The sequence below is a fragment of the Dromiciops gliroides genome, chromosome 2 (genome assembly GCF_019393635.1).
Source record: "Dromiciops gliroides isolate mDroGli1 chromosome 2, mDroGli1.pri, whole genome shotgun sequence".
NCBI lineage: Eukaryota > Metazoa > Chordata > Mammalia > Microbiotheria > Microbiotheriidae > Dromiciops > Dromiciops gliroides.
In genome coordinates, this window is record NC_057862.1 from 429,076,312 (window position 1) to 429,096,924 (window position 20,613).

The 20,613-nt window shown below is 43.9% G+C and overlaps 1 protein-coding gene across 2 annotated transcripts in view; it reads left to right on the forward strand.

Annotated features, from left to right (window-relative positions):
* The window catches only part of RXRA (retinoid X receptor alpha), a 441,222-nt gene that overhangs the window by 411,974 nt on the left and 8,635 nt on the right, over nt 1–20,613 (forward strand). For both annotated transcript variants that reach the window (XM_043981047.1, XM_043981048.1), the window contains exons 6-9: nt 1,043–1,172; nt 9,896–10,028; nt 11,878–11,969; nt 17,325–17,430. In XM_043981047.1, coding sequence (XP_043836982.1) covers nt 1,043–1,172; nt 9,896–10,028; nt 11,878–11,969; nt 17,325–17,430 — 461 coding nt within the window. The remainder of the gene's footprint in view (nt 1–1,042; nt 1,173–9,895; nt 10,029–11,877; nt 11,970–17,324; nt 17,431–20,613) is intronic.

Here is a 20,613-nt window from a genome sequence, read left to right on the forward strand (position 1 = left end):
AATGGAGTTCCCAAAGAAGAGATCAACAAGGATGGTGAGAGCATGAGATGACCACCACATACAAAGATCTGTTGAAGGAGCTAGAGATGCTTAAGAAGCATCGTTATCACTGTCCCCAAGCACCAAAGGGACTGTCTTGTGGAAGAGGAATTAGCTTTGCCCTGCTTAACCCTAATAGCAATGGGTGAAAATTGTAGAAAGGCAGATTTAAACTTGATGTGGCAATGAGAGTTGTCTAAAAATGGAATGAGCTCCCTTGAGAGAACATGGATTCCAGAATCGCTTATTCAAGGTCTTTAAAGTCTGGACCCCCAGTTGTCAGGGATGTTGTAGGAAGGACTGCTGTTCAGGTATGAGTTGGACTAGAGATGACTTTTGACATCCCTTCCAGTTCTGAGGTTCTAGAAATCCAGGAAGGACTTTCTTCAAGAGGTAAATTTTTAGAAGAGTTCTCCACCCCTTAAAGCAAAGTACATGCAGCCTGGAGCCAAGTTCCTTTTTTTTTTTTTTTTTTTTTTTTTAACAAATATAGGATAGCCTTTATTTTTACCTGGTGAAAAGTACACAGTACAAAGGACTTGTACATGATCACAATGTCTAGCACTACACAATAGACACTAAATAAATGATTGATTGGCTCAGCCCATAAAACTCGAGCCAACTCTTCATTCCTCTCTAATGGTCTTGTCCATCTCCCCGGAGTCATTCTTTAAGTCGAGGTCTACCATCCACCAAGGAGAAAGCCCTTGGGATCAGCAGAATACACCCTTCTCCCTCCTACCTTACAATTTTTCATTCTTCTTCCATCTCTATTTTGGCATGATGATGCTTGGGAGTGGCTCATTCATGGGACTCTAGCCCCAGAAGTGGATTTAGATAAGCTTCCACCTGGGAGCTTGGGCCTAGAGCTGAGTTATAATTGTCTTTCAGCCTTCTGGACAGTAGTTTAAGCCTCACCCTGTGTGAGAGTAGGATCAGCCCCGTCCCCTCTTCCCACATCTATACCTTTCCCTATTCTCATGATGCTTCTTTCTGTTTGCAGCCCAACGACCCTGTTACGAACATATGCCAAGCAGCAGACAAGCAGCTCTTCACCTTGGTGGAATGGGCCAAGAGAATCCCCCACTTCTCAGAGCTACCCCTGGATGATCAGGTCATTCTATTGCGAGCGGGTAAGTGAGGCTTCCAACCTAGGGAAGACCCGACTTTGGGACACAGGGGGAGGAAGCTGCTGCTACCTTTGGGAACCTTTTGCCTGGAAAGAATAAGGCAGAAAATGCATAGGATTGAAGTTTTTGAAGCCATTAAGCTAGGATTTCCTCACCAAATCCCAGAATGCTAGATGGATTATACACATCCTTTTCCCTTTGTAGCTCAAAAGAGGAAGTTTTAGGACAATTAGAACCCCAGCCACTGGAATTTAGCCACTGGAGAACAAAATGTCTAGAATTGTACATTATGGTCATTCATGTGTACGTCATTTCTCCTTTAGTACTGTAGCTTCTAAGCTCCTCAGGGTCAAGGATCATTTCCTATTTATCTCTGCATTCCTTTCCTCCTTCCCCCTCCCCAGCATCTAACATAAAGCCTTTCACATAGTCAGCTGAGGAGATGTTTGTTGAATGAAGGCAGTATCAGCTAAAAATGATCAGATTCAGGAAGGGTTAAGGTAGATTCATGAATGATGGATGCATAATAGGAGGAATTGAAGTTAGGGCTGTAATTTGGGAAGGTCCTTCATTTTTTTTTTTTTTTTGAGATTCACATCAAGCGATGCATCTATAGTTTTCTCCAAACCATCCATCAGGGCTCCCCATCAGAGAAGGGACCATGGGTTAGAGGAATGAGGGGGCTGACCTCAGGAGGCACCTGGTGGACCAATGTCCTTAACCTGCCGAACTCACTAGACAGGGGAGCCTACTGGCAGGTATGACTGGGAACCCTTTCTTCTATTCCCCTGGAGCCACTATACTTCTTGATGTCAAGGTTCTTCTCTGACACCCCAAGGCATTCGCCCTCTAAAATATCTCCATCACTCTTTCAGTTTCTTGACACTTCTATGAACTCCTTGCCCATAATTAACACTCTTGAATTTGGACTTTAGTTTGAGAAAATCCCATCCAAAGGGTGATGTGTCTCCAGGGAGGGAAGAAGAACAATCAGACCAAAATGATATTCATGCCAGGTTGAGGCTTTGATTCAAGGGGCCTGGCTGGGGCTAAGGTAGTGATAGGCATAGAGGAAGCATGGTGTAGTGGAAAGAGCCTTGGACTTGGAGCTGGTAGAGCTGACTTCTAGTCTTGGCTTTGCTGCCCGCTAGCCCGCTGTGACCTTGGGGAGATGATTCCATTTTTCTTGTCTTCAATGAACTCTTCTGTAACATGGGGCAGATTTGGGGTCTATTATCTCTCAGGCTTCTGGTTGTTCTGACCCTAAGACTCATGTCCAACCAGCTCTATCCCCTTATGAGCTGGAAGGAACACATGCCATTTTCTCTCCTTGCAACCACTAGGAGAATGGTGAAGAAACTCCACTCCTTATACCCAGTAAAGCTTGAACCCTCCATTACTTTCTGACAGAGCCAGGGAGGAATATCATGTTTAGTAGCAAAAAAAAAATAAGTGGTAGGTCACTGGGGAAAAGTCTCAGGGCTTAATGCCTGGAGGAGCCTGAGGCCTCAAAAGTCAACTAGACAACTTAACCCATAGAGGTTGCAGGATTTGGTTACTGGGACATTGAAACACAAATTCCATTCAATACTCGGGATGCAAGAGATAGAATTATATGCTGAGTGGAATGTTGAGAGATGATTTGCCATATCTGATGGGCTAGTTTACAGGGCACAGTGCTGTAGACATGTGCTGTGAATTGCAGTTGCTCTTTTAAAACACACACACACACACACACACATACACACACACACACACACACACACACACACACACTACATTGGGGTAGGGAGGGGAGAGTAGAAACCAGAGTCATTTAGCATAACTGCCTGGTGTAAGGACATTTCCTTGGGTACCCTACTCCACCTTGTTCCCCTTTGCTGCCTCCTCTCCCCCCCCCCCAATTATCAACTTTTCTTGTTGACTGCTAAGTTTTCAAGGAAGAAACTTCTTAGTCAGTATTGTCCAAATAATGCCCGGAAAATTCTACCATGTTATCTCTGATCCCACAGAGGTTTTCTGTTTTTTCCTTCCACTCCAACTTAGCTTCCTTTCCCATGAAAACCGGGGACATATTCTGTAGTTTCATTGCCTCTAACACGAAGCTGCCTCTCTCTCTCCCTCTCTCCCCCTAATTCCATCTGAACCATGAAAAGGGGGAAATAATGTGGGCAGCATGGAGTAGTGGAAAGAACACTGGGCTTGTTAGGCAGAAAGCTCTTTTTCTCAGTGTTGGGTCTCATTTTCTGTGTGACTTTGTGCATGTGACTTACCTCTTCTAAGGCTCCTTATGGACACATGTATAGACACACATCTACACACACACACACACACACACACACACACACACACACACACACATGTTTCCTCATCTTTGGAATGAGGATATTGGATTCATTGATCTCCAAGATCCCACTCACCTTTTAGGTTCTTCTTGTTTACAAGTCTTACCTACATTTCCATAGTAAGAGGCAAGGTAGTGTAGCTGAAAGAGCCTCACACTTGAGGCTGTCAGATGACCTGGGTTCATAACCCAGCTCTGCTAGCTTAGTGTGTTTATGATCTTTCCCTGGTCACACCACTTAGGCAGACCTCTTAAGTCTCAAATGTAAAATGAGGGTAATAGATTTAAAACTTCTCCTCACCATAAGCCTAATCCTGTCTAGAAGATGAAGTGTGGAGAAACCTATCCCTTTGGTATGAGCATCATTTACCCAAACAATACAGAGGTACATTGCAGATGGTTATGTTAGCTTTAGGTGTAGAAGCACTGCTTGTAGGGAGCTGGGTTCTTGGTAGTCAATTTTGGCTTTTAATTCGACTTTTGAGTTGCTCTTATCAAAGACATAACTTTTTGGGAACCCCTTACATAGGGGTCACATGACTTTCTTTTTGGTGAAGATCTTGATAGTCATAAGATAGAAAATGTTATGTAGTTGTACTATAGACAATGTTAGAATTGGAAAGGACCTCAAAGCATAGTACATAGAATATAGGTGCTTTGCACATTGTTGTGGTTCAGTTGTTCAGTCACGTCCTACTCTTTGTGATCCCGTGAACCATACTATCTATGGGGTTTTCTTGGCAAAGATACTGGAGTGGTTTGGCTTTTCCTTTTCCAGTGGATTAAGGTAAACAGTGGTTAAGTGACTTGCCCAGGGTTGCATAGCTAGTGAGTGTCCAAGGCAGATTTGAACTCAGAGGCCAGATTTGAACTCAGGTGTTCCTGCCTCCAGGCCCAGCACCCTACCCATTGAGCCACCTACCTACTTCTAGTTGGGTTCATTGTTCATAGTTGGCTCATTGTTAGTGTCTAATAACTGCAGCTCCTTCATTTATCATGGAATGTTACCTCTGGAAGGGATCTTTTAAAAATAGGTTGTTATTTGCTGTCAAGACTGAGGGGGACCTTAACCGTAGTACAATAAAATAGGAAGGATCAGAGCATTGAACGTCAAAATTGGGAGGACCCTTAGAAATTATTTAGTCTAATCCTTTCAGTTTACAGATGAAGATGGACCTACCAAGCATGTCCCAAGAATCATAAATAATGATGTACAATTCTGGCTTCCTGGAGCTAATTTATTATGCCCAGAGGTAGTAGGTTTTGATGGTGTTTCAGGTTTAATTCCAGGACCCATCTTGGTCTATGTGGATCAAGAGCTCTGGCCTCAGGCCTTCCTGACGCAGTAACTAAAATTTTCCCCACCGCTCACAGGAGAAGGAATTTCTTATGTCTTGATGTCACCTCCTTTTCTCGTAATACATCTGAATTGTGATCTCACGATCCCTGTGCTACTAAATACCAGACTGAGGAAAGGGAGCTCATGGACATTGACTTGCAAGGTCCAACTCCTGGTGTCTTTATCCAGTAGGGCCTCAGATAACCTCTATAGAGATGTCTAACCAATGGCTTTATGTATTATTGAGTTCAGAGAGCAGCCCATAGTGAACAGCTGTGCATAAAATATTTACAGATGATAACTTAGCTAAGAGCAGTGGTTGAATTCATTCATGCATCCACCACAGGAAAATTAAATGGAACTGAGTCCTCAGGCCAGTGGAAGGAGACCAACCATGCCCCCTTCCCTTTGTCTGTCCATGAATTCTTAAAGATTTGAGAACCTTGTGGCTTTGGGGGTGCTCAGCAAGGGAGAAACTGCCTCTGGTGTGAGAGAGCATGCAAATTGAGTGACTAGGCATAGAGACAACATCTTTGAAAGGCACCCAGGGATGGAAGTCTCTCTTTGGTACATGAAGATTTCAAACAAACAAACAAATAAACTTAAAATGTAGATGACCCAGTGAATATAGATTCCTTCTGAGACTGTATGTTCCATTTAAGACATTTATTCTTTAGCATTAAGTATTTTTAGCACAACTGAGTCGATATTTCAATGGATTGGAGACACAGAGGTCACACTTACAAGAGTAGACCTATAGGGGAGAACTGAGTAGATTTGTCTTTATTTTATTTTTTTTGGGGGGGCAGGGCAATGAGGGTTAAGTGACTTGCCCAGGGTCACACAGCTAGTAAGTGTCAAGTGTCTGAGGCCAAATTTGAACTCAGGTCCTCCTGAATTCAGGGTTGGTGCTTTATCCACTGCGCCACCTAGCTGCCCCATCTTTTTTTTTTTTTTTAAATTCTCTTTCCCTCTTGATTCCTTCCTCTCAGCATGGAAAATACATATAAGATAGGTGATTTCCTTTTGCGTCTTTTTTGTGATTTTGAGCAAATCCTGTGAGGCTCAGTTTCTCCATCTGTAAAATGATTGAGTTGGAGTAGATGGTCTTTAAGATACTTTCCATGCTTATTTTCTCCATATGTTGACTTGCTGACTCATTCTTGGATCCCCTGTCTAAAGACCTGAGGCCATTTTCTAAAACCATCTCCTCTGTTTTTCAGATCAGAAATGACAAGGAAGCGATAGGACTTGTCTAACTGAGCTCCTGGCATCTCTGGTGATAATAATCACAATAATCCCTTACAGTTGTGTTGTACTTTTTGCTTTTCAAAGGACTTTCTCATTCTTTAGCTCATTTGATCCTCAAAAGACAGAGAGGGGGTTATGGAAGATCGCAGCAGACTTAGTATCCTGAGATCTCGGCTCAAATCCCAGCTCAGGGGCTTTTAAAAATTCAGTTTTTATGTTATTTTCAATTCCAAATTCTCTTCCTCCCTATCCCCTTCCCATACCCATTGAGAAGGTAAGGAAAAGAAAACCCATTACAAATATATATACATATATATATATAAATGAAAAAAAATCCCTCAGAGAAAGGAAGAAATAGAAAAAGAATATCAAGCTCTGGTATTTATTCAGTGTGTTCCCTTGGGCAAATCACCCCAGCTTTCTGAGCCTCATCTTCTAGATCTGTAAATCGAGGATAGTACTGTGTACCCTCCCTACCATCCAGAGTGTTTGTGGGTAAAAGTCCTTTAAAGGACTATATTTATGTGAGTTATTGTCACTCTTGGTATAACAGAGCTTTAGAGAGAACAGTGATTCTTCTCCCTATTTGACACAAGAAGAGAAACTGAGACCCACTCCCCCCAAAGTCAGTGACTTTCCTAAATTTATAGAGCAAATGTGTACAAAGCTGATATCAAAACCCAGAACTCCTAAGTCTGGTCAGAACCTGGTAGGAACTGAATGGTGGATATATAAGGAAAGAAGGGAGGGAGGGAGAGAGAGGAGGAAGGATGTATTTATGAAGCACCAACTATATACTAAACACTATGCTAATTGTTTTATAAGTTGGCCCTAATAACAAAAAAACAAAAACAAACCCAAACTTAAAATATAGTGGACTTAGTGAAAGATAGATTCCACCGAAGGTGTATGTTCCTACCTGGTAGGTAGACTCTATTACTGTTCCATTTTACATTTGAGGAAACTGAGGCAGACATGTTAAAAGACTTGCCCAGCATCACACAGCTAGTGAGCGAGGCTGAATTTAAACTCATATTCCTGACTCCAAGGCCCAGTTCTCCATCCACCTCGCCAACCTGCTGCCTCTGGCGGAAGGTTAGTGGTTATGGTGCCTGGCCTGGGGGTGGGGGATAGAGGGGTAAAATGGCAGCTTCTGAGGAACTATCTAATAAATCAGTGTCTCTTCTGACACCCGTATCTCTTCTGTCAGGATTTCTGGTGTGCTTTCTGTCTTTTATTAAGCAATTAATCCATCAAACATATACTGTTAATTAAGCACCTATTCTGTGTCAAGTGATACCCTATTGAGCTGGAAAGGACATTGAGTCCAAACATCCTCCCTTCACTCCATTTTGAAGATGAGAAAATCAGTGACAAGAGAAGTGAGTGAGACTTGAGCAAGGTCACACAGATATTAGGTAGCAGAGCCAAGGATCTCCACCGAAATCCTCTGAGTCAACATCCAGTGTTCTTCCCCTTGTGTCATGCTGCCTGTGCTAGGTCTGGAATATAAATGGAAAACAAGTCAACCTGGGTTCTCGAGGATCTTCCTTTCTATGACGGGATATAATAGCTCATGAGGCATTTGGCCACATTTTCTTCTCCAGCGGCACCGGGCAGCAGCTGCCTGTGGAGTTGTTGAACGGTGGGTCAGCTTAAGCTATCCTCCCCATGACCATTTAAGATCTGTAAACATAGCAGATGCTCAGCTCTCCTTTGCAAAGGCCATTTGGTGGTCCAGAGGGCTTGGAAATGTAGGTACATTCTGCCGCTTTAAAAATGCTGACATCAGGTACATTCCAGATGACCTCCCAATGTAGTTCCAGCCCATGTGACTGAATATAAGGAAAAGGGTTGCTAAAATGAATCACTGGTTTATAAGCTCAGGGGATTACTGATATTGGGAGTTAACCTAGAATTCTCCATTCAGGTGGACCTTACATTATACACTGGGTTTTGCACTAATTGACTAGCATTTGTTGAGTAAGCCCAAGAAGGATTACATGTGAGTAGGTTTTCACAGATCTAATCACATTTCCAACGTTCTAGATGGGCTCACAATTTTTTTTTTTTTTGGTGAGGCAATTGGGGTTAAGTGACTTGCCTAGGGTCACACAGCTAGTAAGTGTTAAGTGTCTGAGGCCAGATTTGAATTCAGGTCCTCCTGACTCCAGGGCTGGTGCTCTATCCACTGCACCACCTAGCTGCCCTGGGCTCACAATTTAAGAAAACTCTGTGGTGGATTCTTTTGGTATATCTAGTTACTGCGCTCACTCTGCTTCTTGAAAAATGGGATTTTTATCTTTTGGTTTTGCTTAAAGTGATGTTGTACTCCTAATTATACACGTACACATGCACACATACCCCATTTTCCCAGAACTGATCATTGTCTGGGTCCTGCCATCTCTGGAACCATTTGCACAATTTGGTTTGTTCCGGGGAAGGGACGTGAAGCTGCTGGGGAAGGGAAGGGAGAGGATGGTTTATAACAAGTTTTTTGCCTCTTGTATGAACTTGCCAAGCATGCAGCCCCACCCTAGGTCTTCCCCTGTGAAGTTCACTTCTCCTTGGCCCTTGAACAGCTGGCCTTGAGAGCCGTGCTGGCACTGCTGGGGGGCTGCCACTCTTCCCTGCTCCCCCTGCAGGCACCCTCACTGCTAACCTCTCACCTTTCATGTTGGCCAATTGGTGCCCAGCCCTGTGCTTGAGGCTGTGGGGAGTTTAGAAGTATGGGACTAGGCTCTTGCCTCCCGACCGTCACTCACAGCTCTTGCTAGGGAGACCAGATGAACACACATGAGACAATTAGAGCTGCCTCTGATGGCAGGGGCACTATTCTAGGGATAAGGGGCCTAGATTCTAGAGCCGAAGGCACTCCTAACTTATTCTGTGACTTTGGGCAAGTCATTTCCCTTTTGTGGTCCTTATTTTTCTTATTTGTTAAATGAAGCAGGTGGACTAAAATCTCAGGTTTACATTGGAAAGGATCACTCACGACACCCCCTCTCCACCTCCCTTTAAAAAAATGGATATTTAAGCTAGAAGTCCACAGAAATTGAGTGACTTCAATTTCACCAAGATTTATTCAGTTCCTCCTGTGTATCAGGTACTATGTTCAGTGCTGGAGATGGATAAAAAGACAAAAATGAAAAATCCCTCCCCTTAAGGAACTTATACTCTAGTGGGGGTTGGGGCAGGATATAACGTATACATAAGTAAGTAAATACAAAGACTTGTCCAAGACTGAACAGGTCTCCTGGCTTTTTATCCAGTACTCTTTCCCCTTCAATATAATCTCCTATCTGTTATCTAACATCCTGTGATTCTGTAATTTTCTATTTCTAATAAAACTCTAAGATCTATTTACTTTGCTCAAATGTCAGAAGAGAATTCTTCAGTTTGTACTACTGCTTTTTTTTTTTTTAAACCAGATTGTGACTGGTTCAATTATTAGACACACTTCTAACACCAACTAGTGGTCTTGGCATGCAACAGTAAGGAAGACAGCATTTGGACAGTTCTTAAGAACTTTCAGATTGCCTATACATTTTATTCAGACCGTGTAAATCAGCATTATGCCCTGATAGCATAATGAACTAAATTGTCCGGTAGATACAATTAGTAAACAGGAATGAACTAAATTGTCTGGTAGATACAATTAGTAAACAGGACCGTGTTTATACATAATGTGCTAATTGCATGGGGACAGACAAGTGGGAAAGGCATTAGAGAAAGGAAGAGCTCGTTAGGGGCTGGAGATCAATGTGTGTCCTCTTCCCCCCTTCCCTACAGGCTGGAATGAGCTGCTCATCGCCTCGTTCTCTCACCGCTCGATAGCAGTGAAAGATGGGATCCTTCTTGCCACCGGCCTTCACGTCCATAGGAACAGCGCTCACAGTGCAGGGGTGGGCGCCATCTTTGACAGGTGGGGATTGGACTTTGTGGGGTGGAAGGGGGATCCTACTAGAGAGGGTAAGGTTAGGGTCATCTCCCTTTGATCCTTCAGCCACAAGGGATATTTGATCCGAGTGTGATTTTGAGGGGATATGGGTAAAGAGAGAGAAGATCTGGCTTCTTGTCCCAGTTCTTCTGTGAGCGATCCCATGTGGCCATAGGTGAGTCACTTTCCCTCCTTTGGCCTCAGTTTCTCCATCTGTAAAACAAGAGCATTGGAATAAATGCTCTTTAAGATCTAGTTCTCTGCAATTCTGTAATCTCTGTTATTATTAGTTCAGACAATCCCCACAGTAAGCTTGGTTTCCACAGCTTATCCAAAAGTAGACAGAGTTGGAGGGGACCCAGGGATGGAAAACTCAAACAATTAAGGACAATGTAGGGCTGCTAAGTGAGGAAAAACTAAAGAAATGAAGGATGCACAGTTTAGGAAGAAAAGGAATGGAAGGGAAATAGTGCCTCAGTCTATAAAGTCATGGAGGGATCAGACAGTCTACCCTTAAACTCTGGATAAAGAGTTAAAGAGTTTTCCATTTAAACCTTGAAAGAGATTTTGAGAAACTTGATACCCTGAGGAATAAATTTATGGAAATGTTCCTCTGAGAGATGATACAGCCTGGTAGCAGAAATAGCCTCCAAGAGGCTTTAGGCAAAGAATAAATTTCTAGAGGAGAGATCTGTAACATGAAGAGAAAGTCGTGATGCTTGGGCCAGATGAAGATTGAAGACCTTCTCCAGATCCACTCCCATGGGAAACAGAATCATCAGATCATCAGCTAGCAGGGTCTATAGAGGACATCTGGTCCCAACTACTCATTGCAGGGTTGGGTAAACTGAGGCCTAAAAAGGTTAAGTGACCTTTAAGTCATTTGATTGCATGACTTACAACACCTGGGGTCTCTTATTGAAGGGGTGGGGTTTGAAATGGAAAATGGCACCTTATTTCAAGCGGAGAACCTCCTCATCCCTCTTCCCCATCCCTTTGATGCTGACTTGACTTTCTCTATTTTCCAAGGAACAAAATAGCCCTTGCAGAGAATCCAGACTTCTTTCCCCACCTCATTCCTGTCATCCACATCTCAGGGAAATGGCTCTCCTTGATATGTGGAACCCATGGGCAAAGAACCCATAAACAACCTTACCCTTTGGAAATTCCTGAGTGCCAGGGGTTGACAAAACAATAGCTAGATACTGCTGCTATGTGAAATGGGAATCCTTGTGCCCATTGAACAGATGAATATGCTGGTATAGAGCGGGTCAGTACCTACCACCCAGTCCCAGATGTTGATCAACTCAAGAGTGGTAGGATTTGGTCACTAGACAGGGACACACAAAGGAAGGGCAAGACTCCAAACTCACTTCTGCCCAACTGTTAACATCACCCTCTCCTTGATCTCCAGTCTCCAGTTTAATAATTGTTGACCCTGCTCCCTGTGTCTTTGAGCCAAATCTAAACAGACATCGGTGTGTGAAGGGGAAAGAGCTCATTTAAACACAAACACTTGCAATAACACACAAAAATGAATACTAAAAAGAGCTGGCAGAAGACTTACATTTCTCTCTCTCTCTCTCTCTCTCTCTCTCTCTCTCTCTCTCTCTCTCTCTCTCTCTCTCTCTCTCTTACTGTTTTGGAAGATTTTCCCTGATGTGACATTCCCGCTTTAAAGTTTCTTTGGAACTTATTCCTAGTTTCAGTCCTGCTTTATAACTCAAGAATGACAAAATGTCCTGACACTTTATCAGCGTGATCTCAGCGAATAGGGGTGGGGGATCCTCGTCTGATGGGGTGTCTTGTGTTCTGTGTTTCCTCCCCCCTGCAGAGTCCTGACAGAACTTGTGTCAAAAATGCGAGACATGCAGATGGACAAGACAGAGCTGGGCTGCCTGAGAGCCATTGTCCTCTTCAACCCGGGTATGTCTTTTCTTCTCTTCTGGATTAAAAAAAAAGCAATTCCAGTCTTCAGAGTCAGTGAGATCTGCAGGAACGACACATCATTTACTTGGTTCTTCTTTGTGGAACTAAAAGATCAGATTGAGTATAATGGGGAACTCTGAGATGAGGGGTTAGAGACCAACTCCAGATTCTTTGGATGCTCTCAGCCTTGGTGAACAGCACTTCCCAGATGTTTTTGGTTAAGGACCCTCTAGGCATCTGACTATCATTTGAGAACCCCGGTTTTTAAATAGCCGTGCTTTGCCTTTATGGTTCACAGTGTTTCTTTATCTTTAGAGTATCTCTCTCCATTTTTATTATTTTTCCTTCCCTTGCCTATGGACTCCTCCCCTCCTGGCCCAGCTCTTTCTGTGCTGCCCCTGCTCCCAACCATCTTCCCTAGTACATTCTTCCAGCTCTAGTAGAATCCTCACATTCTGCACCAGAATTTGGAAGTTCTCCCCTTAACTTTCTAGTTGAGACGGGCAAGGGTCATGCGAGAAGCCTGTTGCTTCCTTTGTAGCAGTATCGAGCCTGACTTCTCTGAGGCTTGTATCTCCAGGCTGAATCACAAGCTTGTGGTAAGGGGCAGGTCTCAGCAGTCTTTATTCTGCAGCTATGGAAAAAGCATTGGCCTGGGAGCCAGAAACCTGGGCTCTAAGTCCTGATTCTTCCATTTATTCAAGATAAACTTTGGCTCCTTGAAGGCAGGGGTTGGTTCCTGTTTGTCATCACTTAGCATAGTACCTGCCACAGAGCAGACATTTAATAAATGCTTGCCAGCTGATTGGTTAATAAGTACATGATCCACAGCAAATCACCCCCCTTCTCTGGACCTCAGTTTCCAGATTTATAAAAGGAGGTCATTGAACTGCAGAGTTTCCAGAATTTTTTCTCCTCTAACATTATAGTGTGTATTCTATGGTTTTGTTTAAGGCAGTCAAGACTGTTATGTCATCCCTGACATTCTGTAAGATGAAAGCCGTATTAATTGTCATTTTTTCATTGATAGCCATTACAGAGTTTCCCTTCCTGGGGAAATTACTTAACATAATTTTGTGTTAATAGCCCACAATCCTTCATCTAAATGTGTCTGAGTCACTTAAATCAGCCATGTAAGCCTCTGGCTTCCATGTGTCAGTTACTCGGTCAGGATCACTGTAGCAGCTTAGTTTTCAGAGCTGGTACATTTCACCTTGTTCAGCTCACTCCCCAAGGAAGGAGTAGCTCGAGCCCCTTAGATAATGTAGGGTTGTGAAGTGGAAAAAAAAACCAAATATTTAATTCAAAGTTACCTAGTTGTCAAAATCCATACACTCTCTTTAGCCTGTTGCAAGATTACCATATACTGCACTGACATGCTCAGCTGTCACCAATGATTGCTGGTCACCTTCCCATAAGAAAAGCCCAAATGGCCTAATCCACCATGACGGCCTCAATTGGCCATGCTCTTGTTCTTAGATTTGGACATAGGTTAGAAAACAAGTCCATTTACTTTCCAAGGAATGGAATGATGTGGAATTCAGCAAACATTTACGTAGAATGCAGAATGAGATGCAAGACTTGCCTGAAAAGCTTTTTAAGGGAAGAACAATGTTGGGTCTAAAATTAGAGAGGGTCTGTCCTTTACTACTTGGGTGACCATAGTTAAGTCACTTGACCCCTCTGGGCCTCATGAGAGATGTTAAACATCTAAGGTCTCTTCCAATGTTGAGTCTGTAATCTCATGAAATAAGTCTTTGAATGGTTCCTGCAGAACATGGAATGTGTTTGGTAAAGGCTTGGAATCAGACAGAAGAAATCAGCTTGAGCAGAGATGTCAAGTGAAGGTTGAGAAGGGGGAGGGGGAGAAGAGGGAGGGATTAGGGCAGATTATGGCAAATTTGATCTCCAGAGGTCTTTGGAAGACGTAGAAAGAGAGCAAGAGAGAAAACTTGGCAAACCTATAACCTCGGCAGTGAGGGTCAAGAATGTCTGTTGTGGAGACGAAAGGAGAAAAAGTAATAGACAGATTGGAGGGGACAGGTCCAAATGGGAAATGAGGGAGGGAGGCTGGTGGGATGAGATCATACAGTACAGTCCTTAAGTATTACCACATTGAGATAGGACTTTGCTGTGCCAAACCAGTTAAAAATGTCCACTCTAGGATACAGGGCCATTTATCCCTCCATAGTCTTTACCTCACAGTTTAACTATGAAACCTCATAAACGTTACCCCTGCTCCTCAAGCCTTGGATCTTATCCAGCTGGAGAAGCTGGATATAGTCTGCAAAACACAGACCTGGTAAGGAAGGAGGGGGACTGGTTTGGGAGAACTTAAGGAAATTTAAAGGGAGGTGCGGATAAGATGAGGCCCGGACATAGATTGATGAGGAAGTGGGATGTAGTAGAAAAGGTCAGAAATCCTGGGTTCAAATCCTTGCTTTGCTACTTATTACTTTGGAAAAAGCATTTTCTTCTCTATGCTAAAATATCTGCATCTGTAGAATGAAGAGGTTGGATAGATGTTCTTTAAAGTCCTTACCAGATGTGTGATTCTGTGCTGTTTTTTGAATAATCCTCATCCTCTATACATTTCCTGAGTGGCTCCCTTGTACTAGTTTTTGAGTGCTAGAAGAGTACAGAAACAAAGTCTATAAATTTGGGAGGAGGGATGAGAAATGGTTGGGCAAATCTAGGAAACTTGTGTGGTTGTTATCATCATCATCATCAGTTTGGATTCTGAAGCAACCTCAGAGACCATATAGTTCAATCCTTTCATTTTGCAAAAAAGAAAACAGGTCTCTATAATGACTTGTCCAAGGTCACACAGGTAGTAAGTCAAGCGGATGAATGGAAGACCTAGTTACCTAGATGGTAAATGTGACAGAATTAGAGGTGGTGGTTGTTGTTGTTTTTAAAGATTTGGGTCTCCCTCTCTCATCCAGTCTGGGAGTACAGGGACTACTCAAAAGTCTCTTCCCACTCTGATGGGCATAAAACCTTTGACCATCTTCATTTCTGACCTGGGCTGATTCACCCCTCCTTAGGTTACCTGGTGACCCTTAGCTCCCAGATGCTCACCATATTTATTAATGTTGACCTTAGTGCAGACATTCAGTCAGCTCAGCCCCACTGCAACACAGAACTCCCAAGCTCAAGGGATCTGTCAGTGATCTGTCAGCCTCAGTCTCCCAACTACCAGGGATTCCAGGGGGGAGTTTCCATGGCTAGCCAGAATCAGAGATTTAGGCTTGTGTTGGACCTTACAGAGCCTCTCATTTTAGAGAAAAGAAACTGAGACCCAGAACAGTTAAGCGATTTGTCTGAAATCAAGTCCTGAATTCCATGACTCCAACTCTAAGTGTGTTTCCCTCACCCTTGGCTTTCTAGATCTTGGATTCAGACCTAGGTTCTCTTGCCCATAGTCACATGAGTAGAACTAGCAGCGAAAGGATGATGTGAACCCAGGTTTTCTTCACATCAAGTTAAGCTCTTTTTCTATTATGCCCTGAAATGGGAGGTAGTTATGGGACCAACCACAGGTCATCCTATATTTCCTAGTGGTTATTAAAGTTGTAAAACTCATTGCCTCAAGAGAAGGTAGAGGTGGGGAACATAAAGAAGTTCCAAATCATTTTAGATAAAGGCCTGCATAACCAGTTCAGAGCTTGTCACTCAGGGAAGGTGGGAGTGTTTTGGAGGCCTTTAACCATAAAGGGGATGGCAAGCAGGGCAGCTCAAAAATGAGGATCATCATAACAGTTTCCTACCAGGCTCGTGAGAATCCAATGAGATAATATATTTGTAAAGTGATTTGCACAGTGCTTGGCACATAGTAGATGCTTACTAAACCTTCCCTCACCCCCTTCTTCCATTAAGTGCTCTTTGCTCAGTAACCCCATCAGAGACACAATTCCGGGCTAGAGGGATTTGGGAACTGCCCCCAGCAGTCACTGACAATGGCCTTGTGTCCTGTCCCGGAAATATAAGGCCTTTTTAAAAGGAAATAATCTTTATTAGTTGCTGTGGCAAAAATTAATGAAAAACTCACCCTCTAGCAACCAGCCTTTTGGTAACGAACCTCTCTACACTTGGGCTGATCCTTGGACAATATCTTTATGCTCCATTGGTAGCCATGCAATGTCACTTATCCCTACTTCTGCTTATGCACAGGGCCTTATTCTGCAGCAGCTGATGCTCCCAGACTCAGTCTTAGATGATTTAGACCATCTCCCTTGTGGCTTCTCTTTTCACACAGGTGAGAGAGCCAAGCAATCTCTCTCCCCTCCTTCCTCAACATGTTGTCCTGTTGGGATATCATTTAAGGAGAGAATCGAATTTCCACACCTAGCTTCTATAATCCTAGAAGACTTAAAGCTAGAAGAAACCTTAAGAGATCATTTAGTCCAGCCCCATTATGTTATAATTGAGGAAACAAAGGTGATTTCAAATGATTTCCCCAAGGTCACAGGGATAAGTAGCAGAGCTAGAACCTGAAACCTGGTCCTCTGATGCCAAATATCCTATTTGATCCACTGCACCATGCCTGCAGCCCAATTAGTTTAACAACCCTCCTTATTTCCACACTGAGCTGCTATTTAGTAGCTATTAGAGAAAAGATGAGGACCCCTGGGGAATGGAGGAAAGAAGGATGAATTAGCATCAGCCTGAAGAATGACTAATCAGTCACCAAGTATTGGCTAAGTGTCATCTATGAGCAACACACCTTGGTGGGTAATGGGGGAAATGGAGTAGAAATGACTCAGTCCCTGCCTACAGTGAGTGCGCAATCTAGCCAGAGAGACTGACACACAGGAAATAGAGAAAAATTAAGGATCCAAGTCTCTAGTATCTGTTGTTTGTCCAATAGATAGAGAAGAGAGAGATGTATAGAACAGTCAGGGTAGGCTTCATAGAGGAGGTGTCATTTGAACTAAATTTTAGGGGAAGTATAGACTTTGGATAGGAGTTGAAAAAGGGGCAGAGAAATTCAAGATAAAAGCAACAAGAGGAGCAGGGCCAGGGATGCTAATGGATTGGGGTAGAAGTGGTTTAGAGAAGGTGAGTGATGATGAACAATGGGAAAATGAAGTTAAATAGGTTGAGTGGGGTCTCACTGTGTAGGCTCATCAAAATCTGGCAGTAGAGTTTGGCCATTAATGACTTCAAAGGGAAAGAGTCCAGCTGTAGCTGTGGAGGGCTCTCCAAGCCCTCCTGCACTATAAGTCTAATAATCTTGGACATCATTTACCATTGATCCCTTACTCTACATTTTTGACAGAAGGACTCAAATTTGCTGGCTCCCACAACCAAAGCTGAGCCTTACCTTTGACATTTCTCCTTCCCTTTCAGACTCGAAGGGACTTTCCAACCCTGCGGAAGTAGAAGCCCTCCGAGAGAAAGTTTATGCTTCCCTCGAAGCCTACTGCAAACACAAGTATCCGGACCAGCCTGGAAGGTGAGCATCCTTCCTGGTTTCTCCCTCACTTTGGCTAGGGAGGCCTGGGAGACAATGGCTCTTCCCTGCAATCCAGTTCTATGAAGCCATAAAAGAAATGGAGAATAGGGAGCAGAGACTTTAAAATTCTAAAGTCCTGGAGCTAGCAGGGGCCCACCCAAGCTTGAAAGAGATACTAGGGGAAGCAATGGGTGGAAGTTACAAAGCGGCAGATTTCTGTTTGATATAAGGGAGGGGATGACTCCCCCATGTCTCAGCAGTTAGATATGTCTGAAGATGAAATGGAGCTGTCTTTGAAACAGAAATTGGATGATTACTTCTTGAAGATATTGTAGATTCTTGGTTGGACTAGACTTCCTAGGGCCCTCCCAGCCTTGGAAATCTTTTTTTTTTTTTTTTTTTTTTTTTTTTTTGGTGAGGCAATTGGGGTTAAGTGACTTGCCCAGGGTCACTCAGCTAGTAAGTGTTAAGTGTCTGAGGCTGGATTTGAACTCGGGTACCCCTGAATCCAGGGCCGGTGCTCTATCCACTGCGCCACCTAGCTGCCCCTCTTGGAATTCTTAAGATTCATTAAGGTTAGGAACCCTCAAATATTAGCCATCAGAAGGTAAACTCAGGAATTTGTCTCCCTCAAAGTAAACGCTTATAATATAGTTGTGTTCCAGGTGGATTTGAGGATATCCACAGAAGACAGATCTGTGCCGGTTATTGAGGGACACTGGTCTGTTTGGAACCATCCCTAGATTCTAAGGTTTGGTCACCGGAGAGTAACCTTAGCTTTCTTTAGACTGCCCAGCTCCCCCTGACAGATCCCTTGGAAGGGGGAAGGTTGTATCCAGTGACCTAGGTCTAGTTGGTAACTGAGACCTTGTCCTTCTTGGTAAGACCAGGTCATCCTACTTTCTGAGTCTAGCTCCATGAGTGAGAACCAGTTCCATCCCTGTGTTCTCATCCCCTCAACCTCCTCACTCCTGCATCCCCATAGTTACTGTTTTGAGTTTTCAGAGGCTTTTTCCTTGGCAGCTTCCTGCCCCAGTAGGGAAGGCCCAGCCAAGGCCCATTTAGAAGGACTCTCCCAACTCCCAAGTGGGGTGAGCCTGTTCACATTATTCACTTTCAAGCTGAGGTAATAAGAGTAGGTTCCAGATAGATTTGGGTAAATCCTTGATCTACAGATCAATAGTGTATCTCTCTCTCTCTCTCTCTCTCTCTCTCTCTCTCTCTCTCTCTCTCTCTCTCTCTCTCTTTTCCAGGGCAGTGAGGGTTAAGTGACTTGCCCAAGGTCACACAGCTATTAAGTATCAAGTGTCTGAGGCCAGATTTGAATTCAGGTCCTCCTGATTCCAGGGCTGGTGCTTTATCCACTGCGCCACCTAGATGCCCCAGATCAATAGTATCTCAAGCCCTAATCCTCCATGATCACATGCTAAACCCAGAGACAGTTTTATGCCTTTTCCTCTGGCTGAGTGAGGCAGACTCTGAGCAAGTTTCCATATCGGGCAACTTGACAATTGCCCGTATGGCCTCATATGTCTGCCCACCCACCTTGGGTGTTTTCCTGTCCCATCAAAATTGCCACCTTTACTGAAGAAGCTGGGCCAGGATTTTCCCAGGGCATTTGTGTAGTCCCTCTCACTTGCCCCTTCCTTGGGAAGTTACCCAAAGACTTTGGGCTGGCAAGCTCACGGTTAACTGTCCGAGCTCTGTTCAGCCATCATCTGGTTCGGTTTAAAGTGAAGCTTCCTGGATGGGGTGGGGGTTGGGGGGGGGTGGCAGGGCTGATTTGTTTTTCCTGGATTCCTGCCTAACATTCTCGCCAGCTCAGCAGAAAACAGCCCGTTCCCTGGCCCTCCTCCAACCTTTAAACTGCATTTTCGGCTCTAAAATGCTGATTGTATGGCAACAAACCACAAGGATTTTTTTCCCTTAAAGACATTGTTAATTATTAATAAGGCTAACCCTGACCCATCCCCCAGCCCTTGTTCATTGCCCATACCAGGGCCCCGTGCAAAGCAGCCAGGCAGCCTCAAGGCTTGCTTGCAAACAGCTTCAAGATATGTCGGAGTCTCCCCTTCTGGCTTGGTTCGCCATCCATTTTTTCACATCCCCATTGGCAGCTGAGTATGATTGGGGCACCAGCTTGCTGTTTAAGAGTTCTCCTTTTTAAAAATGCTCCTCTAATATTTTGCTTTCCCTCTTCCCCTTCCCCAGCCCCCACCCCTATTCCTAAACTCAAAGCCAGGAAGCTGAGCAGGGAAGTGAATGCCTTCAGTCCCCAAGTCCACATTAGGTCTCTGAGGAGGGGAGCTGGGCGAGGGAAGCAGGGAGGGCCCGGAAGAGAAACCCCAGCCTCCTGGAGTCATCTGACTTGTCCTAGGCTTGGCAGGAAGGGCACGTGCTTAACTGCCCTGAGGTCGAGCTCCCTGCAGAATTTAAAGGGGGGGGGGGTTGCCTTGGGTTCAAGTTCAACAGGAGTGGGTGGGACCTATCTCCTTTCAAGAGTCATAACAGTGATATGTGAGGAGTGAAATCAGAGCAAGCAGAAGTTGTCCAAAGGAAGAGCATGGAAATAGAAATCCATTATTCAACAAGTTTTTATTCAGTGCCTGCCTGTGGAGGACTGAAAGATAGAACTTGGGTGTGTCTCTGTCTCCCTGCCCACCCCCTACCCTTCCCCAAAGCACCTGCTCTCAAGGAATTTACAATCTAGCTAGAAAGACAACATTTTCATATAGGGAAGGTGTAAAAAGAGATCAACAAAAAAATTTAAGGGTCACCTACGTGCCCAGGAATGTGCTCGCTGGGCACAGGGGCTACAAAGACAAAAAGGAGATTAAAATGTTACATTCTATCTGGGAGACCACATGTATATATGTAAATATGTCCAAAATATATACAAGGTACATTTTTTTTGAGGGGAAGCAACTAGCAGCTGAGACAGAAGCACTGGAGTGGGAGAGCAGTGGGTAGGTATTAAAAGAAGTCTTCATATATAGCTTAGCACGGTTTTGAAAAACAGGATTCTGGAAAGCTTAGGGAAGGAGATAGCTTAGATAGATAGATAGGTAGATAGATGGATGGATAGATAGATATAGATAGATGATAGATAGATGGATAGAGATAGATAGATAGATAGATAGATAGATAGATAGATAGATAGGGTGACCACCTGACAATGTCAAG